Source organism: Sorex araneus, chromosome 6 (genome assembly GCF_027595985.1).
Source record: "Sorex araneus isolate mSorAra2 chromosome 6, mSorAra2.pri, whole genome shotgun sequence".
Classification (NCBI taxonomy): domain Eukaryota; kingdom Metazoa; phylum Chordata; class Mammalia; order Eulipotyphla; family Soricidae; genus Sorex; species Sorex araneus.
Genome location: NC_073307.1, coordinates 159,617,741 through 159,641,799, shown reverse-complemented (window position 1 = coordinate 159,641,799; position 24,059 = coordinate 159,617,741). Strand labels below are relative to the sequence as shown.

Genomic DNA, 24,059 nt, shown 5'->3' with positions numbered 1-24,059 from the left:
CAGGAAGCAGCCCCAGAGCCCTCCGGGGTTGCTGTGTGGGGTTTTGGCGGGGGGTGTGCAGGGTGTGTGTGTGGCAGGGAGGATGAGCCCCGGTTCCTGTGTCCCACACCCCGGGGTGGGAGGACTGAGGCTGGACCTGCCTGGGGCTAGAGGAAGCCGGAGTCCAGAGCCAGGAAGCTGCTCGCCCTGGCCTGGTAGTGGCACGATTGATTGGTGATGTCTGCCAGCAACAGACAGGGGCTTGAGAGGGGGGAGGGCCAGTAGTCACAGGTGGAAGATGGGGGTAGTAGGGCTTCTGAGGGCCCCAGTTGGGCCCAGGAGGAATTTTATTATTTAAAAAAAATTACTAGGGGGCTGGAATGATAGCACAGCGGGGAGGGTGTTTGCCTTGCACGCGGCAGACCCGGGTTCGATCCCTGGCATCCCATATGGTCCCCTGAGCACTGCCAGGAGTAATTCCTGAGTGCATGAGCCAGGAGTAACCCCTGAGCATCGCCGGGTGTGACCCCCAAAAAGCAAAAAATAAAATAAAATAAAAATAATTACTATTCTTTGTTGAGATTGGCAGACTTCTCAGGGGCCCAGGAGACCATGTGGTGCTGGAACGGAATCTAGGCCTCCTGCGTGCGGGGTTTGGCCCTTGAGCCATCTCTCGAGCCCTGGGGGAGGGGACCCAGGGCACCTGATTCCCAGGCTCACCTGAAGAGGCGCAGGCCCTGGCCAGCCGGTGCCCTTCCCGTGGGCAGGGGTGAGGGAGAACACGAAGTCACGTGATGCCTCAAGGGCCACTTCCCTGTTGGCTGGAAGCTCAGTCCTGGCCAGACCTCTGGGTCATCATGCACTGCCACCCCGTCACCCGATCCAGCCAGTGGCCTTTCCCTCCCAGACCCTCCCTCCGGGACAGGAACCCCGTCCTGTCCTGTCTGCCCAGCCCGCCTCCTGTTTGCGGGGACATGTCCCATCAGGGCAGCCACTCCGCAAGCGGGGGCAGGGCTTGCCTGCTTGGCCCGCCTGGGGCGCTGGCAGTGAAGGCGAGCATGGATAACCCGCCTGGGGTCAGTGAGGGAGGGAGGGAGGGAGGGAGGGAGGGGGGGTAGGGAGGGACGGGTCCTCGGGGTCTCGCCTTCTGCACAACACTCTCGGTCAGTCTCCGCGGGGGAACATGAGGACAAATGTGGGGTCCCGGAAGCAGCTCAGCCCTGTCCCCAGCTTCCATGTCCCTGGCCCGGCCACATCCTGGGTCACCGGGCACCGGGCAGCATTTCTGAGGCTTGGTCAGAGGCTCCCACACCACAACTAGTCTTGCCCCATCTGCCCCGTGGGAACGTTTCCTGTCAGCACACCCAGATCAGGCTGTTGGGGGAAACAACAGCTTAGCCGCTGCCTCTGATTGCACCTGTGGCAGGGACACACGCACACATACATGCACACACGCACACATGCATACCTACGCACACAAACATGCCTGTACACATACACGCACACACATACACATGCTCATACGCACATGCACACATACACATGAACACGCACACATGACCACACACATGCACACACGTGTACACACATGCACACATATACACATGCACACGCACAAGCACACGCATGTGCACACCATATCGCATGCACGTGCAAGTGCTGGTTCTAAGAAGTTTGAAGAAACAAATTCACTTAATCCTCCCAGCCACCCTCTAAGGAACTCGTGCCACTTGCAGACGAGGTGACGGGGGCATGAAAGATCCCCCCCCACCCGCCCCAGGAAAGCAGTGGCCCCAGGCTGGTCTCAAATGAGCCTCAGGCATAACCCACGGTCCTAGGCAGCCTCCACGCCCCTTGACTGGCCTGCCGCGTGCCTGGCACTCAAGAGCCCTTCCCGGTACTTTAGAGAAGTAGAAACTGAGGCTCGGGCAGTGGCAAAGCGAGCTGGAATGTTGTTTGTTTTCTTCCTGTTTCTTGGCCACGGCTGGACATTCTCAGAGTCCAGTCCTGGCGTGGGACTGGACACTGCTCCTAAGCATGCTTGGGGGAACCGTTTGGTGACGGGACTTGAATCCGGGACCACTCAAAGCCCATGCTCAGTGCTCTGAGCCCTCCCCCCTGCCCCAGAATCCAGCTTCGTGTCCCCCAGACTTCACCCTGCTGGTCGCCCCTACCCCTGCTCTCTATCCTACCCCGGGGAGTCTCTGGGGATGCTCACAGCTCTCGGAACAGGAAAGGAGGAGGAGTAGATAGCAGAAGGGAATGTTCTAGAAAACCCACTCAGGTCTCTCTTAGTACCTCCTGGCACTCACAGAGATCTCTTAAACTGGAGCCAGAGCCCAGCTCATGTTGACCTTCCACGTCATTACACCTGGCTGCCCGCTGTGACCTCCCTGGGCCTCAGTCTTCTCACCTGTGAGTTGGGAAGATTGCCTTTGTAGTGTCCCCCTTTCTATGGCTACACACACACACACACACACACACACACACACATACACACCATCATCAGGAACCACTCAAGTGTCACTTTTCTTTTTTTCCCTCTTTTTTCTTTCTTTTTCAGCTCTGGGTCCCCTGGTGGTGCTCAAGGCTTCCTCCTGGCTCTGCGCTCAGGGAGCACTCCTGTCAGGGCCGGCGGGTGGGCGGGGGGAGGAGGGGATTCTCTGGGATGCCCAGGATTGAACCCAGTTCAGCCGCATGCGAGCCCGGTGCCCTGCCTGCCGTCCTGCCACTCCTGCCGCAGTTCCAGTCCTTCCTGGTCTCTCAGCGCTGAGAGTCCGTGTTCGCGAGACAGCAGCCCTCCCCGGCCACCACGGCCCCCCTGTTTGTTTCACGAAGTGACCGCTTCGGATACTGCACATGCCAGGGCCGTCCGGAGTATTTGTCTTTAGGTGATCGGTCTGTTCCACGGAGCCGGAGCACGGCCTCAAGTTCCCCCTCGTGCTCGCACAGATAACCGCCTGACCCGCTAAGGAGGAGGGACAGCCGGCAGACGGGAGTGCTCGTTTACAAGTGGGCTCCTGTGGGGGATAGGGCATAGGGGCTGGGGTGTGGTTTTGCGACTCCGGTTGGTTCCCCAGCATTGCATGTGGACCTTTGCGTGCCACCCGGAGGGACCCCCCCACCCCCAGCAGAGAGCCAGGTGTAGCTTGAAAACCCCAAACCCTAAACAAACCCGGAGAACGTCAGAGATCAAGGGAAAGTGCTCGTGGTATTGAATTTCTGCTTCGCTTTCCTCCTCTATTTTTGGTGGTGGTTCCTTTTTTTTTTTAGTTTTTGTTTTCATTACTGGCCGACACCTGGTGACACCGCGGGCTGACTCCTGACTCTGTGCTCAGGAATCTCTCCTGAAAGGGCTCGGGTGTCATAGGGGATGCCTGGGACCAAGCCCTTCAAGGCAAGTATCTTACCCACTGCACTATCTCTCTGGCCCTAAACGTGTGTGTGTTTTTTTTTTTTTAAGTTTGGGGGCCAGGGGCTGGAGCAATAGCACAGCGGGGAGGGCATTTGCCTTGCACGAGGCCGACCCGGGTTCGATTCCCAGCATCTCATATGGTCCCCTGAGCACCGCCAGGGGTAATTCCTGAGTGCAGAGCCAGGAGTAACCCCTGTGCATCGCCGGGTGTGACCCAAAAAAGAAAAAAAAAAGTTTGGGGGCCACAACACACCCAAAAACACATTCAGGGCTTAAGGGTTATTCCTGGTTCTGTGCTCAGAAGTGACCCCTGGCCATCCTCTGGGGACCACATGCAATATTGGGGCTTCGAAGTGGGGTTACAAGGGAATTTCCTTCTGCACTCTGAGATCTGAGATCGTACTTTCAATTCCCTTAAGCACTTGGGCAGGGGGGTGGGGGGTGGCTCGATCACCTGACCATTCTCTTTGTTTGTTTTGGGGGTCACACCCAGAACTTAACTCCTGGCTTTATGCTCAGGGGTCACTCATGCTGGGGCTTTGGGGGAACTGCATAGGATGCCAGGGGTTGAACGTGGGCCGGCAGCATGCAAGGCAAGTGCCCTACCCACCATACTATCTCTCTGGCCCCCTCACCCGATAATTCTGTCCCCATACTGGGAGGCACCTTGCAAACAGTTGCGGTGTTCTCCACCCCACAACCCGAGCCACGCCTCTGAGATCTCCACATCCTTGCCAATCTGTTCTGAAAGGGCCAGGCACAGGGCACCCGCACCCCGCCCGCCACCCCACCACAGGCCAATGGATGTGGGCATGTGAATAAGTGGAAAAGGCAGCCCGCGAGGCCAGCGTTCTCCCCGCCCTTCCTTCTGAAGCAGGCAGGCAGGAAACGGGCAGTGAATTCTAGAAAGTCAAGACCCAAGATAGGAGCACTTGCAAAGGAGGCCCAGCCATGGGCCAGCCCCCTATTCTAAGGAGGGTGCCGGCTCCAGCCCTTAGGCTGGGACCCATCAAGGACCCAGGCAGTGACCTGCCTTGCAGAGGACCCTGGGCTGGGGCGGCCTGGAAAAGCCTAGAAAAGCAGCTTTGGCCCACGCAAGCACCTGGCGGCGGGGGTGGGGGCGGGAGGGGGGTCGCCCTCACCCTGCCTCTCTGATCTCTGACTTCTCCCTTTGATGGGGAGCACTTTGTGAGGTGGGGAGTTGCCCCATCCCAACCTGGGGTACGCAGGCGTGAGTCCTTTCGGGGGGGGGGTGTGCACTCCCCTTCTCTCTGCTGGCTTCTCTCTCCTTCCCTTTCACTTTCTTTTTTGTTGAAAGGGGCACGCACGCTCGGTTGCACACAGGGCTTTCTCTTGGCTCTGTGCGGGACCACTCCTGGCAGGGCTTGGGGGACCAAGTGGGGTGCTGGGGATCGAACCCCTACCAGCAAGGCATGCCCTCTTCCCGCGGCTTGATCACTCGGACTCCCAGAACTTCTCTTCTGGGATAACAGACCGTGAACATGGGCAACCTGCCCCCTGCTGCCGTGTGTGTGCGTGTGTGTGTGTGTGTGTTGGGGGGCTCAGAGGACTGTGGCCAGCACCCGCTCGGTGGGTGGGTCCCTGGACACAGGAAGGAGAAAGAGGGGCCTGGCCCCAAAGGAGAGCTCAGGGGAGACCCCAGTACAGGGTGACCCTTCCAAGGGGCCTGCCCTGAGAGGCGCCTGCCCCCCCCACCCGTGGGAGGCCTTGGCCCATGTCCTCTCCGTCTCTCAGGAGGGTGTGGAGGCCCCCCTGCCCACCGTGCACTGGGGTCTCACGTCCCAGTGCAAGACCGTTTGATTGTCAGCGCAGCCACGGGACCTGAAAGGGCAGAAGTTGGGGGGGGGACTCCCCGGAAGAGACTCCTCCCTGCGGTCTGCGCGTGCCTCAGAGGGGGCTCCCCCCGCCCCCCGGGGACTCAGCGGATGCCCTCAGGGGGGGAGTCTCGTGCAGCCTAACGCTCTGGAACCTTCTGTGGCCTCTTCTAGCTCCCCAGCAGGGGAGGGCCAGGCCTCGCCACCCCACTCATGGGGTGCTGAACCGAGAACCACAAGTCCCATGGCACAACCCTGGCCAGCACCCGGCCATCCTCTGCGGAGCAAAGGCTTGGCCTTGGTGTTGTCCTGTTCCCCGCCCCACCCCACCCCCTGCCCCAGCCGGGACTGTGCTGGCCAGCAGGTGTGAGCGCGGGGCTGCCCAGGCAGCCCTTGGCCCCAGACAGTGGCCAGCAGCCCCGGAGCCGGTGGAGAGAAATCCGTCAGTGACCGCGAGAGGCCTGGGAGAAGGACCAGGACAGGGGTGGTGTTGGGGTGGCTGGAGCGCATTCCCCCCCACAGCCCCAAGGGAGAAGGGCTCAGCTGGCCGGCCCCTCCCCCCTCTCTGGGCTCCGGTCCCTCCCTCCCCCTGCCTAAACCCAACACCCTGGCAATGGCCCTGTGGCAGCTCAGGAATGTCAAGTGGTGCCTCTCCCTTTCCAAGCGGTTTGAGTGGCTGTGGCCGCGGCCCCGCTGGCTGCCCTGACACCAGCTGGGGACAACCGAGTCCCAAGCCCCATCCCCCACCCCACCTTGGGGGCGGCGCCGGGTCCAGGGGGGTTGAAACCTGGCTGCCGGCACAGCGACCTCTGGACGCCAAGACGCAGGGCAGACGCGGGGCACTGTGGGCCGGTGCTCACTGGGCCGTGGGGAGGCTGCGAAGGGCCCGTCTCACCTGAACAACATCCCCTTCCTGCCGCGTGTTGTGGCTACAACGTTTGGGGACCCTGGGTCTGGGCCTCACCGGGGGGCGAGGTCGGGGATGGCTACCCATTGGGGTACACCGGACCCCCATGAGCCCCACAGCCGCCGCCCACACTTGGGCAGAAACCAGGCCAGGGGGCGCTGAGGGCCATGCCCCCTGCTGCGGGTGGGGGCGGGGGGGGGCAGAGGTTTGGGGGCAGGAGGTGCGTTTCCTCCAGGTGCCTTCTTTCCTGTGTGAACACTGGCGGGGGGAGGGAGTTGTCCCCACATCAGCCACCAAGTCTGCTCCTATACCCCACTTTCCTCCCAACATGGGGTAGGGGGTTCTAAGGCACCCCAGTGGACAGGATTCTGGGGCCCACCCACCCCGTGCCAGGGAAGACCCAGAGGGGAGCAAGCACTTTTCTGCAAAGCCCAGAGTGAGATGGACTGTGGGCAGGCGGGGACTGGGGGGGGGGGAGGACGTGGGGGGGGTAGGAACGTCCTGATGATGTACCCCCGAAAGAGTACAGCCAGGTCCCACTTCCAGTTTGAACCTGCTGGCAATCAATCCACTGGTGGCCCCAAGACTGACATGTGGAGCCCTGTGGTGCTGGGGCTGGGTGGGGGTCCTGAGAAGACCTGGAGTGATTCCGGAGACAGTCCAGTGAGACCCCCACTGTTAGGCAAAGCCCCTTTAGCCTGCCCTTGCTGGCTGTGAGTGTGTGTGTGTGTGTGTGTGTGTGTGTGTGTGTGTGTGTGTGTGTGTACACTATAGTCTCCAAAGGACTTGCACTTAAGTGAATAAAGGCAGGGAGGGATGCAGCTTCTTTGGCACTCGGGCGGACCCCCGCTTCAATCCCCAGCACCCCAGCTCTTGCAAGGCCAGCCCCGCCCGCGCCAGGACTGATCCCTGAGCACAGCGCAGGGAGTAGAAAGCCTTGAGCATGGCCGGGTGTGGTCCCAAATCCTAACCAAAAAAAAAAAAAAAGAAAAAAGAAAGAGACAGAAAGAGGTGGGGGAGGCAGGGTGTAGGGCACGAGCCACCCAGTCCAGCCTCGGGGGGTGGGAGGTGGGGAGGGGGAAGCACCCCGAGCACCCCCTCCACGACCCCGCCCCACGCCCCGCTGCCGCTCAGGGAGGGCCCCCACGCCCCTCCCCCAGCAGACGTTGGGCCATTGTCCGGGAACTGTTGACAGCCGCCTCGGGGGAGAGCCCGGGCCCGGCGCGCTCCTCGGGCACTCGAGGTTCCAGGACGCGCGGGCCGCGGCGCGGCGGGGGCCGGGCGGGGGCCGGGCGGGGCGCGCGCGGGGCGCTCCGGGGCCGGGGTCCCGGGGGGCGCGGCCGGCGGGGCGGGGCGTGTCCGGCGCGGCCAATGGGGGCGCGGGCGCGCTGTCGGGCCGGGTATAAGGCCGCTCCGGCGGCGCCGGGCAGCGCGCGCTCCTCGCACGGCCGCGGCGCAGGGCGGGGCGCGGGCGGCGGCGGCGGCGGCGGCGGAGCAGCCCCGGAACGCGCTGGGCGCCATGGGCGGCGGCGGCCCGCAGCCGTTGCCCACCTTCCGCTGGGAGCAGATCCGTCAGCACAACCTGCCGGGCGACAAGTGGCTGGTCATCGAGCGCCGCGTCTACGACATCAGCCGCTGGGCGCAGCGGCACCCGGGGGGCAGCCGCCTCATCGGCCACCACGGCGCCGAGGACGCCACGGTACGGAGGGGGGGCCCCCGAGCATCCTCCCCCGCGCCCGGCCCGGGGGGACCCCCGGCGCGGCCCCCCGCGCGGGGGCAGCGGGACCCGGCGGCCGAGGCCCGGCCCGCTGGGCGCGGGGGGGGAGGGGCAGTGGGGGAGGGGGCGCCCGGGCCCGCGGGGCGCCCCCGGCGGGGTAACGGCCGCTCCCCTCCCCGGGGGCGCGGGCAGCGGCGCTCGGCGGGGCTGGCCTGGCCGGGGCGGGTCCCCAGGGGCGGCCGGGGATGTGTCATGGGACGCGGCGGGGAGGGCGGCGGGCGCAAAGTTTGGGCCCGGCGGGCGCGGAGGGCTGTGGCTTTCCCACGGGGTGGCCGAAACGCGGGGCCCTGACTCACCCCTCCGCGCCCGGCCGCGCCTGGGAGAACTTGGCCTCGGGGCTGGGGTGCGGGGCGGGGAGGGAGGGGGAAACGCCGGCTGACCCCCCGCGGGACCTGACTTCCCCTTCCCAGCCCCTGTCTAGACGCGTCTTGGCGCCCCCCCACCCCGGGCGGGATGTGGCCTGGTCCAGTGGGACATCTGGCTGGAGGAGACGCCCCCCCAACCCCCTCCCAATCTGGACAGGAAGTAGGGCGTGGGGCCCCGAAGCTCGCTCATTGGCCACGCACGCTTCTAGGTTGGGCACTCTGGGGACCGGGAAGGCCCTGGGATTCCAGGGAACAGATCCCCACGCGGGACTGGCTCCTGCCGGGGGGTGCTGTGCCTTTCCTTCCCCGGCCGGTGGGCTTCTCTCGGGCTGCTGTGTGTGGGGTGGGGGGGCGGGGGGTGTCGCTCTCTGACCCGCTTCGAGGCCAGGTGGCCGGAGCAGGAGAAGGGGTTAGGAGTCTCCTGAGATTCTGGAAAGTGGCAACCCTGTGCCCGCTGCTGAGGGGACAAGTAGTGACCACGCAGCTGAATCCCCTGCGGGCTTCTGAGTGTGGACCTGCCGGGGTGGAAACCCCTCGTCTGAATGTGCAAGGCGGTGTCTGGGTGTGCAAACCTGTGATTGTGGGTGTGCAAACCTACGGCTGAAATGTGCAAACCTGTGGCTGTAGATGTACAAACCTGTGGCTGTGCAAACCTGTGATTGTGGCTGTGCAAACCTGTGGTTGTGGGTGTGCAAACCTGCGGCTGTAGAAGTGCAAACCTGCGGCTGTGGGTGTGCAAATCTGCGACTGTGGGTGTGCAAATCTGCGGCTGTGGGTGTGCAAACCTGTGGCTGTAGATGTGCAAACCTGCGGCTGTGGGTGTGCAAACCTGCGGCTGTGAGTGTGCAAACCTGCAGCTGTGGGTGTGCAAACCTGTGGCTGTAGAAGTGCAAACCTGCGGCTGTGGGTGTGCAAACCTGTGGCATGGGTGTGCAAACCCCGGCCCGTAGGTCTTTCTGCACGCACGTCTGCCCCTTGCCGCCCAGGCCTGGCTGAGCCCTGGGACAGGCCCCCGGGTGTGTGGAGGGGCTGCAGGGTGTTGCCTGCACATCCAGGCCGTGCAGGGTCTCCAGGGGCGGGCAACCTGCCTTGGCCGCGGGCCCTGACGCCCCGTTTGATGGCTCGTTTAGCCCGAGTCCCCGGTGCGGTCTGTCCGGAGCCTCTGACCTCCCTGGGCTTGGGTCCCGGCTCTGCTGTCAGAGCCCATGGGAGACCTTCGTCTGTGAAGTGGGGGAGCTGCACCCAGGGCCAGGACTGTGCCATCTCCCCGGGGGGTGGGGCGTGGGGGCCATGACGCAGACGTTCACCGCCCGACCTCGGCCGGTCCGCCCCGTCCATCTGTAACAGGAAGGCGCCGCGAGTCGGTCATCTGCCCATCTCTCCCGGGCCCCGGCACCCGGCCGAAGTTGCCAGAAAGATGGGTGTGTCCAGGTCAGGGGGGCCAGCGGGGGGTGACCCTTCGCCGGGAACCCCGGATTTGGTCCACGATGGCTCCACAGGGCCGACTGAGGCTTGAGACGGCCCCGAGCCTGTCGGGCCAAGCCTGGGCCGGAGCGCCCCTCCCAGGCCCCGGGGTGCAGGCGGGGGGTGGGGTGGGGGTGGGGCAGGGCCGTGCCACCTCTCGCCCGTCCTGCCGCCCATCAGCTGTTCTCATGTCCAGGCAGCAGAGAACCCTTCCTGCCAGGAAATTCCCAGAGTTCCTGTACCATGAAGTCAGCCAGTGGCCATCCTGGGATACAAAGCCGGGTGCCCTGGGGAGAGTGCTCTGGGCCCCGGGCCAGGTTTGTGTGAGAGTCACAGCGCCAGGCCGGCCTGAAGCCGCCCCCCCACACCCCTCCCCTGCAGCCATTGGAGGGGCACCTGGGCCGCGCCCACCACAGGCCAGGCACCCCCTGGGCGCTGACCCTTGTCCGGCTTCTCCCCGGAGTCCCTGCTGTGCCCGCAGCCTGCAGGGCTGCTGAGACCTGCCCGAGAGGCCCAGGGGGCGGTCACGGGGGCAGCGGGTCACCCTCGGGAGCTGGAGCCGGGCTTTGGGATGGGCCGGGCTGCCCGCCTCGTCCTCCCTGCGGCCGTCCACTCTCGCAGCCCCTCGGGAGCATCCTCGGGCCCCTCTGTTGGGCCTGGCGGGGGGCGGGGGGGCAGAGCCTTGGCCCCACGGGACTCTGGGGGTCGGGCACGACAGGCACTGCGGCGGGGGACGGTGGCCACTCCCATATGTGTTCTGTCCCCACACGCCGCCCAGACGAGAGGGCACAGGCTGGATTTGGGGGTGTCAGGGGGCCTCTGCCCCTGCGCCCAGGGGAGGGGGCTCCGGTCAGGCCGGCAGTTGGCAGGGCTGGGCAGGCCGGCAGGCTGAGGCTCTGGGGTGCGGGGTGGCCCCAGGCCTCAGGACCCCCTGACAGCGGCCCCTCGGGGTGGGCCTGGTGGTGAGTACAGCCACATCCCCTTCCCAGGACAGTGGGCGAGGCCGTCGGGGATCCAGCTGCATTGGGGACACTCCGGGCTCAGTGCCCCCCCAGGAGGCTCTGGGGGGTGGGTAGCAGGGGCCGTGCTCTATTTGGGGCTCAGGTGCTGTTTGGTCTGTGCCTCCGTTTTCCGCTCTGTGAAATGGGCATAAGGGTGGTGGTTCCATTCTTGGGCTCCGGAGAGGATTGGGCCTGAGCTTGATCGTCCCGCCTGGGAGGGTCGGCGGGTGGGGCAGGGCTGATTCCCGGGTTCTCCCTGAGGCCTCGCTTCCCACCTCCCGAGCCCCCCACCTCCACACCCACAGCCGTCTCTTGGGAAGGGCTGGAAGGGCCCCAAGGACAGCACCCGGAGCCCCTCTGGCCTCTCCTCCTGCTCTGGGGTGGGGGTGTGCCGGGTCGCTGCCGTGTCAGGGGCTGCGGACCAGGAGCTGCCCCCCCCAGCCCCTGCCCGCCTGCCCCCTGGTGTGTGTGCAGGTCCTGACCCAGAGACGGGGGAGGCGGGGGGCACCGGGCTCAGCCACCCCAGCCCTCAGCGGGGGCGCCTCTCATTCCAGCAGGCTGGCGCCTGGGTGCCCTGTTGTCTGGGGGTGGACGGATGGGGGTCCGTGCCCCCGGCCCCTCCTGCTGAGCTCTCCTGGCCCGGCGGGTCACGCCCGCGTGTGGGCTCCGCCTGTGATGGAACCCGGGCTCTCGTCGACCCAGTTCTGCTCCCGGACCTGTCACCACGGGCATGGCCGGGCCCCGAGGGAATCCAGGGCCCTCTCGCCGGGCCACCCTCACTCCCCGCCTCAGGACGGTGACTGTTCCCATGGGGAGCACCCCATGCCCCGCCCAGGGGCCCCCTGGCCTCTGACAGGACCGGCCCTAGTGTAACTGGACAGTCACGTGACTTCTCCCCTCCGAGTCTGGTCTGAAGCCTGGGCTGGTCCGTGGGAAGGGGAAGAACAAATCTGGCTGGGCCGGTGCCCCCCAGTCCAGGGGTAGGGACCCCCAAACCCTCCAGCTGCCATCGGGAGGGCCCGCCCCCCTTCCAGTCTGAGCTGGGGGGGGGGTCACTCCCCAGCAGGGGGTCCCGTCCTGGTTAGCCCAGAGCCAGCCTGGCCCCTGGGCCTGGAAGCAAAGGCAGCAGGAGGGGAGGGGACCCCCGGGCTGGAGGGTTTGGGGGTCCCTCCCCTCGGAGCGTGGGGCGGGGCTGGCGCTGAGCTCGGGGCTGGGTCCCGCTCGCCGGAAGCTGCTGGACTCATTAGCAGGAGGACAATTGGAGGACCCAGGTGTCCTCTGCAGGTGCTTCCTGCTGGGGCCCCAGGGACCCCCACGCCCCCTGTCACCGCCCAGCAGTGGAGGCTGTTGGGGACCAGGCCAGAGAACCCCAGCACTGCGGGGCCCGAGTAGCTGTCACCCGTGTCATCCCCAGTGTCTGGCCGGTGGCACCCCCAGGCTTCCTGCATATACTTGGGAGCCCCCCACCCCCGTTCCCCACCCCACCGTTACGAGACGGAAAGAAAAACCGGGCTGCAGATCCGAGCTGTTGTTTCCTGCTGTTTCCTGCTCCTGCTACTTATTTATTTATTGGTTCTTGGGCCACACGCGGCGGTGTGCAGGGCTGACTCCTGGTTCGGTGCTCAGGGCTGACTGCTAGCGGGCTCGGGGGATCCCAAGGGGTCTTGGGGAGCAAACCTGGCTGGCGGGCCACGTGCAAGGCCAGCTCTGGCCTGCTCTGCCGCTCTCCGCGCCTCTGGCCCTGTTTGGAAAAAAAAGAATCAACGTGATGCCAGTTTGCAAGACTGTGTAAGGGCCACAGTTTCCCCCCCCCACCCTCTGTCCACCTCGGCCCGGACTGTGGTTCCGGTGAGTGCAAGGCCCAGGGCTTGGCCCCTGATGCCACGTGAACCCCTGACACTACTACTGATGTGACTCACCGCCACCAAGTTCCACCAGATTCCATCTCTATAATCCGTTTGATTTTTGGACTCTACCTGGCAGTGCTCAGGGCTCACTCCTGGCTCTGTGCTCAGGGCTCACTCCTGGTTCTGTGCTCAGGGCTCACTCCTGGCTCTGTGCTCAGGGCCTGCTCCTGGCTCTGTGCTCAGGGATCACTCCTGGTGGGGCTTGGGAGACTCTATGAGGTGCCAGGGATCCAACCTGGATTGACCGCCTGCAAACACCCTCCCTGCTGGACTATCGCTCCGGCCTCTCTAAAGCCCAGCTTAGAAAAACAGCTGATTGCTAAATGGATCGCTCCTTCCTTCCTTCCTTCCTTCCTTCCTTCCTTCCTTCCTTCCTTCCTTCCTTCCTTCCTTCCTTCCTTCCTTCCTTCCTTCCTTCCTTCTTTCCTTCCTTCCTTCTGTACTGGGGGGCAAACCCAGGGAACCTCGTGCGAGGCAAGCGCTGTCCCTCCCCGACTGGGCCTGCTTCTCAGATACTCAGATCAGATGCGTTTCATTCGGCCGGAGGTAGTGCAGGGTGCGGTTAGGACGCCAGCCCCGGCACTGCTAGCTACGGTAGCCCCCCCCCCCCCGAGGGCTGCCCCCAAACACATTTGAGCCACCGTCCAGGGATCTTCCTCGAGAACCCCAAGAACTCCGTGCAGGTGGCCCTGGCTGACCTGTTTTTCCCGGTCCCCGTGCCCCCAGTCCGAGGCTCCCAGCCACACCTGACCCACTGCCGGGTAAGCCGATCACCCCCGGTTCCCTCCCGGGCCCGGCGCTCCATCTGATAGCGGAACAGCAGGCTGCTCTCAGGGACCTTCCGCGGCCAGGGCAGCCCCGCTCGTGAAAGGGGTCAGTTTCAGGGGCCCAGATTTGCCGCAGCACCCAGGTGTGGAGAAGGGTCCCCTCCACCCACCCCACCCCCCAGCTCGGGGCAGGACAGCGGGCTGGGGCCCAGAACCCGCATCCCGGAACCGCCGCCTCGGACTCCAGCGGGCTGGGGCCCAGAACCCGCATCCCGGAACCGCCGCCTCGGACTCCAGCTGCCTGCTGCCGTCTGCCCCGTCCCCTCGCCCATGCGCTGACCTCTGCCTCCTCCCCCAGGACGCCTTCCGTGCCTTCCACCAGGACCTCACCTTCGTCCGCAAGTTCCTACAGCCGCTGCTGATCGGAGAGTTGGCCCCTGATGAGCCCAGCCAGGATGGACCCCAGAACGTGAGCTGGGGGGCTGGTGTCGGGGGAGGGGGGCCGGGAAGAAGGGGACGCCTGTCTGCAGCAGCTCTGGCCCCCACTTTGCCCCGAGGGGACGGCGTGCGTGTCCCCCCCACTCCCTCCCGCCACCACAGGCTCACGGCCCTGGAGGGACTCCCACCAGGCCCACGCATGCCCTAGGCCCGGCCAGCCCCTCCCCTGCTCTGGGCCCGGCACCCCCAGCTCACGGGCTGGAACCCGGCTTCCCCCGCCCCAGCCGCCTCTGCTTCTTGCCTGTCGGGAAGTCGGAGGCCCCCAGCCCCCATCTTGGGCACATCGTTGGCACCGTTGGCGAGGGCGGGGGGCGGGGGGGACCCTGGGTCTGGCTTCCTCGGCTCACCGGCCGTGCCCCTCGCCCCGAGCAGGACCAGCTGGTGGAGGACTTCCGGGCCCTGCGCCGGGCGGCCGAGGACATGAAGCTGTTCGACGCCAACGCCTCCTTCTTCGCCTTCCTGCTGGGCCACATCCTGGCCATGGAGGTGCTCGCCTGGCTGCTCATCTACCTCCTGGGCCCCGGCTGGCTGCCCAGCACCCTGGCCGCGCTCATCCTGGCCACCTCCCAGGTGAGCTGGCACTGCCCTGCCAGAGGCCACTGGCCAGAGCGGCTGGACGTCCTGGTGGATGGATGGATGGATGGATGGGTGATTTTTTTTTGGCTTTTTGGATTATTTATTTATTTATTTTTAATTTTGACTCTTGGGATCACACCTGGTGATGTTCAGGGTTTATTCCTGGCTCTGCACTCAGGAATTACTCCTGGCGGTGCTTTGTGGCGGGGGTTGGGGGGTGGGCACAGGGAATGCCGGGGATGGAACCTGGTTCAGATGCGTACAAGGCAAACACCCTCCCCGATGTTGTAGCGCTCCAGCTTCTCGGATGATTTTTTTTTTTTTTTTTGGTTTTTGGGTCACACCTGGCGATGCACAGGGGTTACTCCTGGCTCTGCACTCAGGAATTACTCCTGGCGGTGCTCAGGGGATCATATGGGATGTTGGGATTTGAACCCGGGTCGGCCGCGTGCAAGGCAAACGCCCTACCCGCTATGCTATCGCTCCAGCCCCCTCGGATGATTTTTTTTTTGGGGGGGTCACACCCAGTGATGCTCGGGGGTCACTCCTGGCTCTGCATTAAGGAATTAACCCTGGCCGTGCTCAGGGGACCCTATGGGATGCTGGGAATCGAACCCGGGTTGGCCGCGTGCAAGGCAAACGCCCTACCCGCTGTGCTATCGCTCCAGCCCCTCAGATGATTTTTTTACGTTTCTTTTTCGGTTCTGTTTTGGGGCCACACTTGGCAGGGCTCAGGGCTTGCCCCTGGCCCTGAGCTCAGGGCTCACTCCTGGTGGGGCTCGGGGGACCCTGTGGGGTGCCGGGGATTGAACCCGGGCTGGCCGCGTGCAGGGCTGCTCGCTGAGTGGGCGGGAGCACAGCCTCACCTGCAGCCCCCCAGAGGCAGGCTTGTCGTGGAAGGTCACGCTGCGCTCTTGGTCTTGGGGGTTCGCTTTCGGTTTGATTTTTGTCTGGACCCAGAGGCATGGGGGCCCACGTGTCGCCGGGATCGGGCCCGGGGCTCCCACTGGCAGAGCACCAGGCCTCCAGCCCTTTGCGCGTCTCTCCAGCTGCCTTTCAGGGGTTCGGGGCCACCCCGGGGCAGTGCCCAGGGCCGTCCGAGGTGCTGGGCGCCGGGCCGGGTGTGCCGGGTGCAAGGCAAGCACGTTCACGCCCACCTTGGCTCCCCGCTCCCCACGCCGCGTTTCCATGTATGTGTTTGCGTGGGGGCCACACTCCGGGCTTCCTCCTGGCTCTGTGCGCGGGGGACCCTGTGGCATGCCGGGATTTGAACCCAAGCCAGCTGTCCCGTGGCTCGGGCTTCTTAAACCGGCAGAGGAATTTCCTTATTCTCTTAGTTCTGAGCAAGCACCGAGCAGGGCCAGAAGGAGCTGCCCCCTCCCCCACCGCCCCCTCCCCCTCCCCCTCCGGTCCCTCAAAGACAGATAAGGTCAAGGCTCTCCTCAGAGGGCTGAGCCCGAGCTGGCGTCCAGGGGCTCAGGTTGGGCCCCAGCATGTGAACCCCAGGACCACTGGGTGTGGGGCCCCCCTCCAAAAAGCAAACGAAAGGGACAGGCTGAGCCTCCCCAGGGTCAGGAAGGAGCAGAGCAGCAGGGAGGGCGTTTGTGAAGGACGCCGGGGCTTTGAGCTGGGCCCTGGGGGCTGAGCCGGAGTCCAGGGATGGGGCTAGACGCTGGGGACTGCATCAGACTCTGCAGCTTGACCTCCTGGTGCCGAGCCGGGCCCTGGGGGCTGAGCCAGGGGGGGGAGGGGTGCTGAGTGCTGGACCCTGGGGGCTGAGCCGGGCCCGGGGGGCTGAGCCGGGCTGCCCTGCGTCCCCCTCCCAGGCCCAGTGCTGGTGTCTGCAGCACGACCTGGGCCACACGTCTGTCTTCAGGAAGTCCCGGTGGAACCACCTGGCCCAGCAGTTCGTGATGGGGCAGCTGAAGGTGAGGGGTGGGGGCGGGCCGAGGCGGGGCGCGGGGGCGGGGGGGGCGCTGGGCCTGCCCTGCGTGCGGCCCGGCCCCACCCTGAGCCCCGCGCCCGCCTCGCAGGGCTTCTCTGCCCACTGGTGGAACTTCCGGCACTTCCAGCACCACGCCAAGCCCAACATCTTCCACAAGGACCCCGACGTGACCGTGGCGCCCGTCTTCCTCCTGGGGGAGTCGTCGGTGGAGGTGCGTGGGGGTCGCGCCGGGCCCCTCCCGACGCCCTGACCCAGGCCGAGACCCCTGCTAGCTCCCGGGGGAGGGAGGGGGGGATGGGGGGCGGGCAGTGGGGGCGGCTCTCCCCAGACGCCACCTGTCTCCGCAGTACGGCAAGAAGAAGCGCCGGTACCTCCCCTACAACCACCAGCACCTCTACTTCTTCCTGAGTGAGTGCCCGGGGTGCGAGGCGGGCAGGGGCGGGCAGCCTGCAGCCCTTCCTGGGAGAGACGCCAGCTGGCCGGGCCCGCCGCCCACCTCCCCGCCGCCCCCCCCCCCGCAGCCTGCCCTCCGCGGCGCCCAGACCTTTGCCCCCGCCTTTCCCTCTGCCCGCTGCCTGCGCCCTCCAGCTGGCGCCTCGCTGCCGCTCCAGCCCTCCCGGACCCCCCGGCGGCCGCCCCCAGAGCACGGGGACCGCTGTTGGGGCGCACGGGGGGTGAGGAAGGCTGTCCCCCGACCTCCAGCGAAGGGACACCGAGGGGGGTGTATCCCGTCCCCTCCTGAGCCCTTCCCCGCCCCTCCCGCAGTTGGGCCTCCGCTGCTCACGCTGGTGAACTTTGAAGTGGAGAATCTGGCGTACATGCTGGTGTGCATGCGGTGGGCGGTGAGTGGGCCGCAGGGAGCCGGGTCCCCGGGGCAGTCCCCCGTCCACGGGGAGGGGGGGCGCGAGTGACATGTAGCTGCAGCGGGGTGGCACGTGACTGCAGGAGTGGGACATGTGACCGCAGGCGCGGGGCCTGTAATTGCAGGTGCCTGACACGTGACTGCAGGGGGTGGGACACGTGACTGCAGGCGCGGGGCCTGTAATTGCAGGTGCCTGACACGTGACTGCAGGGGTGGGACACGTGACCGCAGGCATGTGGCACGTAACGGCATGTGTCGGACACGCGGCTGCAGGCATGTGGCACCCGACTGCACGTGTCTGGCACGTGACTGCAGGGGTGTGCCCCCCCCCCCCCACTGCGGGTGGTGACCTGTGACTGCAGGGGCCGTGGGTGTGCATGCGGCACGTGCAGGAGAGTAGCCCTGGGGACACCCCCTGGGCATGTCCACCATCCTCACCCCTGCGTCCCGACCCTCACCTCATGGTCAGCCCCATGGAGCTGCCAGCGTCTCCCTCCTGCTGTCCTGCCCGAGAAAGCGTCCGGGGATGGACTCCGAGGCTGGCCCAGGGGAGGGGACAGGGGCCCTGACCCTCCTCTCCTGCCCCGAGTGCCACCCCCACCCTCCGCCCTGCCTTGACTGCCCTCCCCCCCATCCCGCCTTCCCCCGGCCCCTGCAGGACTTCCTGTGGGCCGCCAGCTTCTACGTCCGCTTCTTCCTGACCTATGCGCCCTTCTACGGAGTCCGGGGGGTGCTGCTGCTGTTCGTGGCCGTCAGGTAGGAGCTGTGGGGGACGGGGGACGGGGGCGGGGCGTGGGGACCCCGGGGGCGGCCCTGCCCGCCTCTTCTCCCATCCAGAGACGGAGCAACACCTGCGAGTGGGGGAGGGGGGCTTGCCACAGGCCCACGGTGCCGAGAAGGACACTGAGGCCCGAGCCCGGCCCACGTGGGGAGCTGGACGTGGGCAGTGCCTGACCCTCACACAGGGTCCTGGAGAGCCACTGGTTCGTGTGGATCACGCAGATGAACCACATCCCCAAGGAGATTGGCCACGAGAAGCACCGGGACTGGGCCAGCTCGCAGGTGAGCAGCGGGGCGGGGTGTGTGTGTGTGTGTGTGTGTGTGTGTGTGTGTGTGTGTGTGTGTGTGTGTGTGTGCCCTGGGGGGGTCTGCGCCCGCCTCCCTCACCGGTGCCAGCCCCCACCCCCCTGCAGCTGGCAGCCACCTGCAACGTGGAGCAGTCCTTCTTCAACGACTGGTTCAGCGGGCACCTCAACTTCCAGATCGAGCACCAGTGAGTGGCCGGGCAGGTGGCCGGGAGGGGAGGCCAAGGGGGGAGGCTCGGACAGCACCCTCGGGGCCCGGGAGGTGCTGGGGGGTGGGGGGCTAGGGCCGCCCGCGCAGGTGCAGACCCGCAGACCCTCCCTCGCAGCCTCTTCCCCACCATGCCGCGTCACAACTACCGCCGCGTGGCCCCGCTGGTGAAGGCGCTGTGTGCCAAGCACGGCATCAGCTACGAGGTGAAGCCCTTCCTCACTGCCCTGGTGGACATCGTGGGGTAAGCCCCCTCCCCCGACAAGGCCCCCAGCCCCGAGATCTTTCCATCAGCTCCTTAAGAAAAGAAAAACAAAAAAGAAGGGGCTGGAGCGATAGCACAGTGCACAGCGGGTAGGGCGTTTGCCTTGCATGTGGCTGACCCGGGTTCGATTCCCAGCATCCCATAGGACCTCCCCCCCCCAGCACTGCCAGGAGTGATTCCTGAGTGCAGAGCCAGGAGTAAATCCCCTGGGCACCGCCGGGTGTGACCCAAGAAGCGGAAAAAATAAAACAGAAAAAAAAAAACCCTGTTTGGTTTGGGACCACACCCGAAGCTCAGGGCTCCCTCCTGGCAGGGCCCGGGGGACCAAATCTGGGCCAGCCCTTCTGTCCTCATCCTGGACCTTCCGGCCCCCTGTGGTCCTGAAGGCATGAGACACGCCCGAGTCCCGTGGGACTGGGGGGACGGTCCGTGGAGAAAGGGAGAGAATGATGGGGTGCAGGCGAGAACGCTGGGGGCGGGGGCGGGGCGCAGTGTTTGGGGGTGTTGGCGGTGGGTCTGCTCCCCCAGCCGACTGTCCACGTGCAGGGCAACTGTTGCCACGTCCCTGGTCCCCATCTGTTGTGGGTCGGCGTGGTATGAGATGGTGATGAAGCCACAGGCGGGAGGGCTGGCCTCGGGGGACGATGTTTCCTGGTGTTCGGGCAGGGCCGGCGGTGCCCAGCCCCGGGGGACGACGCAGCCCTTGCCCACCACGCTCTGGCACCTGGCACATGCTGTTCCCTGTGCCCGGAAGCCCTTCCCTCCCTCCTGCAGTCTCAACCGCTGCTCCTGCGGGGTCACCCTGCCCTGGGGGTCCCACACCGTTACTACCCCTCTCGGGGGTCAGGAGGTCCACCCGAGTCCCTGCTGCCTGCCCAGGGCCGTGCCCTGCCACTGTCCCTGACACCCCCCCCTCCTGCCCCCAGGTCCCTGAAGAAGTCTGGTGACATCTGGCTAGAAGCCTACCTCCACCAGTAGGGGTGGCGTCCAGGGCCCCCTGTCTTCCCGGTTCTGCTGCCGTCCCCTCAGCCCCCACCGTCTGCTCGAAGCCCCCTGGGGCCAGGGCTCGGGGACAGGCCCAAGGCCACGTGGTGAGCATGACATGTCTCCCTAGAGCCAGCACGGGGGGGAAGCTGTTATTTTTATATTAAAGAAAAATCAGCTGTTCTGTAGAGTGTGGACTTTGTGTGGACTTCAGGGCCGGAATCCCGGGGTTCGTGAGCCCCTGAGCCCCCCCCACCCCCCCCCTCCCGGGAGTGTTGAGGGCTGCAGGCTCACAGCAGCCCGGAACTCACGTGCCCTGGCTCGGTCCTCCTGGGCCAGCCTGCCTCCCTCGGCAGTGGGCGGAGGGGAGGGTCCCCATGGCTGGCCCGACCCCCCTCTCCCTGCAGCCCCCGTGTGGTGAGTGCCGCGGTGGGGGATGGTCAGGGAGCCCCAGCGGAGGGCCCACAGCACCAGGCGTGGGGGCGGGGTAGCAGCAGGGCCACCGGAAGTGGGCGTCTCCATCCGCCGCCCTGCCCCCCACTGAGCCTTGGGACCCTGGTCTGGAAAGTGGGTGTTTTCTGATGGTTCTGGGGGGAGCTTTCTCTTGGGGCTTGGCCAGGTGGGAAACGGGAGGTGGGCAGTGGTGCCTGCCACCCCAGCCCCCGCCACACACACACACACACAAACCACATACACACCCCAAACACCTGCTGGGTGTTGCCACCTGCTGGGACCCGAGACCTGACCTTTGCCCTGGGCCTGCAGGGAGCCCACCGTCCCCGGGGAAACCCAGGTGACCAGTGCAGCTGAGGCAGCAGCGGGGACCCTCAGTCCTGCCTAGGCAGACTAGCAGAGCGGGCCTAGGCACCGCCATCGCTGGCACCCCCCGCCTGCGGGAACCCCTGGCCTCTAGCGCCACCCAGAGGCTCCCGGGGGTCTCTGCACGGATGTGGGAGCCGCGCCGCTTGCGCCCCTAGTGGCGGCCTAGGGGAGCGCATGCAAACCCCCAGACCCATCTCTGCCTGGGCCTGGGTCCTGAACCCTGGGTCTCTGCCTCGCCCCACAGCGCCTGCCACGCATCTTAGGGCCGGACATGAGAGGAAGGAGGGCAGGGCCGGGGGGAAGCCCGAGAGGCCGATCCACAAGAACCAGCAAGTGTGGAGTGTCACGAGTGGTTGGTGGGTCTGTGACAGCTTTTACACACGCACTCACAGCCACACACACACACACACATTCACACACACATACACACACTCATGCACATATTCACACACAGTCATTCATACATACACAACTACATAATCACTTGCACACACATGCAAACACAAATACACATTCACTCACACATTCACACACAAATACACAATAACACACATGCACACACAAATATACATTCACTCACAAATCTACTCACATGCACACACACACCACACACACACAAATACATTCACACATATTCACCCACACACACTCTTATGTACACGCACTCAGACACCCTAGGCCCTCGCCGCCTCCCTGTCTCATGGATTCTCCCAGAGCAACACCCGGAGGGCAGCCTGGAGGGGTTGGACAGGTGCAGGCGGGGAGCCGGGCACAGCAGCCCTTGGGGCTCACGCCTGCGGGCGCTCGAACCACAGCGCCCCGCCCACCAGTGTGCCAGGCTGTGGGAAGCTGCGTGGCCCAGAGGGGGCCCCTCCCGGGGGGCACTGGCCTGGGGGCAGCTGTCCCGCCACCTCCACGGACACCATGCCCGGAGAGAGGCCTCTCAAGGGACCAGCAGGGCTCCGGGGTCCGCTGGGCGCCCCAGGAGATACTGCCGGGCCCTGTCTCTGGGGCTGCAGGTCACCCACAGCTCTGCGGGGCATATGTGTGTGGTGTGTGTGTGTGTGTGTGTGTGTGTGTGTGCGCGCGCGGGCGCGGGCGGGGTGGGGTGGGAAGAGGACAGGCAGCAAGGCCGAAAGCAGGGTCAGGTTCAAGCACCTGGTGCTCCTGCGCCAGTGACAAGACTGCCCCAGCCCTTCTCTGCAGTGACCCCTGCTCTCTCCCTCTCTGGCCCAGCGCTGGACATGGGTGTGGGTGAGCGGGAGGGGGGGAGGGGCCGGGGCCTACTCTGCAACTCCCCTGGAAGCTTCCCCGAGGGGGGAGGCAGGCCTGGTCCCCAACTGCCCACCTGGGAGAGCGGGTGGCAGGCGTGAAACCGTGTCCTGGGGCCCCAGAGCCCTCACGGTACAAGTGGGGAGCCCCAAGAATTAGGAGGGCCACGGGACCCAGGAAAGGGGGAGGCAGGGTCCACCCCCGAGCTCCCGACACACCGGACGGCCCAGAGACCCAGAATTTGGGGCCCACGGGGCCAGGTACCCCCGTTGCATGAACGTGTTCGTTCAGTTGGGGGCGCTGAGACAAGGAACGTGAAAGAAATTTGTGTCATGGAGGGTCCAGGTTCTCTCAGGCCTGTGACAAAGGTAAAGTCTCCTTTTATTATCACCCTACAGTTCATACCTAAAGGGCGCGATACAGTGAGGTCATCAAGAGAAGTTGCAGAAAGAACACTGAGGCAGGCAAGGCATGTACTGTCTCCTCGTATCCACAGGCCAGTGCATTTTGGCCTAAGGAAGGAGAGACACAACCAAAACGGAAACCTTTCTTGGGTTTCTGTCCCAAAGACCAACTGGGCTGGCACCTGAAATTGACATTACAAACTTTTTTTTCTTTTTCTTTTTGGGTCACACCTGGCGATGCTCAGGGGTTATTCCTGGCTCTGCACTCAGGAATTACTCCTGGCGATGCTCAGAGGACCCTATGGGATGCTGGGAATAGAACCCGGGTTGTCCGTGTGCAAGGCAAACGCCCTACCCGCTGTGCTATTGCTCCAGCCCCTACATTACAAACTTATTGTAAACCTAAGGTGGTAAAACGTTGACCATTTTTGACACTGACTTCAAAAGTTCTTTTTTTTTTTTTTTTCTTTTTGGGTCACACCCAGCAATGCTCAGGGGTTACTCCTGGCTTTGCACTCAGGAATTACTCCTGGCAGTGCTTGGGGGACCATATGGGATGCCGGGGATCGAACCCAGGTCGGCCGCATGCAAGGCAAACGCCCTACCCGCTGTGCTATCGCTCCGGCCCCCAAAAGTTCTTAATTATCCCTAATTATAAAAAAATGTATACCAAGTTCTTTCAGCATGTCCTGACCCCCACAAGGTGACTGCCCCTGGGGTAATGTACGGCCCAATCACAGCCGTGTTCCCACTGGGGTCAGTGCAAGGCAGAGGCCGCACACTCCACTGTTGAACATCAGTGACGACACCCAGGCCAGAAAAAGGAACGCCTACACGGCTCTTTGGCCAAGCAACAGGTCAACGATGAGAGGCAAGAGTAGTAACATCGGCACCTGCGTCCAGAATGCCCTCTAGTTCCTGTCCCATCCTCAAAGGTCATCATGAAGGTAGGCTTCTCATCTTTTTTTTTTTTTTTTACTTTTTTTTGAGTCACACCCGGCGATGCACAGGGGTCACTCCTGGCTCTACACTCAGGAATTACCCCCGGTGGTGCTCAGGGGACCCTATGGGATGCTGGGAATCGAACCCAGGTCGGCCGTGCAAGGCAAACGGACTACCCGTTGTGCTATTATTGCTCCAGCCGATCAAGTCCCCTTTCTGATGCACATGATGCAATTCTTTTCCACAGTTCTAAATCAAACTGATCTCTTATTTCTGGGCTCAGACCAATCGCAGTACTTGTGTACCCTCTCAAGGAGGCGTTGCACTACTCATTCTGTCAGAGTTCAAAGTATCAGTAGAAACCTCCCTCTGCGAGGTGACAGAACTGCCCCTGGCCACCCCCTGCTCCTCCCCCAAGTTGAGGCATTGAGGATTGAGGGGCTGAAGGGATAGTGCAGCTAGTTGGGGGGTGGTGTGGGGCGGAGGGACGGGCATTTGCCCTGCATAGCGGCCGACCTGGGTTCAACCCCCATATGGTCCTCCGAGCCCCCCCAGGAGTGATTCCCGAGTGCGGAGCCAGGAGTAAGCCCCGAGCATCGCCCAAACACCAACAAAACAAGTTTGAGCGTCACACAGCCCAGCCGCTGTGCCACTACTTAGAAGCCTGAGATATGGGGCCATGACGGGGCACGCCCCCACCCCCAAATCGCCAAGCATGAAGGGGTGGTCTTTGGGGCACAGCCCCCTGGAGGCCAGGGCACCTCCTGCCCTTGAAAGCC

At 64.6% G+C, this 24,059-nt stretch overlaps 1 protein-coding gene across 1 annotated transcript; it reads left to right on the top strand.

The window, feature by feature from the left end:
• The first annotated feature begins 7,583 nt into the window (after positions 1 to 7,583).
• FADS3 (fatty acid desaturase 3) lies at positions 7,584 to 20,028 on the top strand. Its single transcript, XM_055141971.1, has 12 exons — positions 7,584 to 7,835; positions 13,776 to 13,886; positions 14,288 to 14,485; positions 16,318 to 16,419; positions 16,525 to 16,647; positions 16,784 to 16,844; positions 17,202 to 17,278; positions 17,957 to 18,054; positions 18,264 to 18,360; positions 18,492 to 18,571; positions 18,710 to 18,835; positions 19,783 to 20,028. The coding sequence occupies exons 1-12, from the start codon at positions 7,656 to 7,658 to the stop codon at positions 19,832 to 19,834; spliced, it is 1,305 nt and encodes a 434-aa protein (XP_054997946.1). The 5' UTR covers positions 7,584 to 7,655; the 3' UTR covers positions 19,835 to 20,028.
• Positions 20,029 to 24,059: the final 4,031 nt, after the last annotated feature.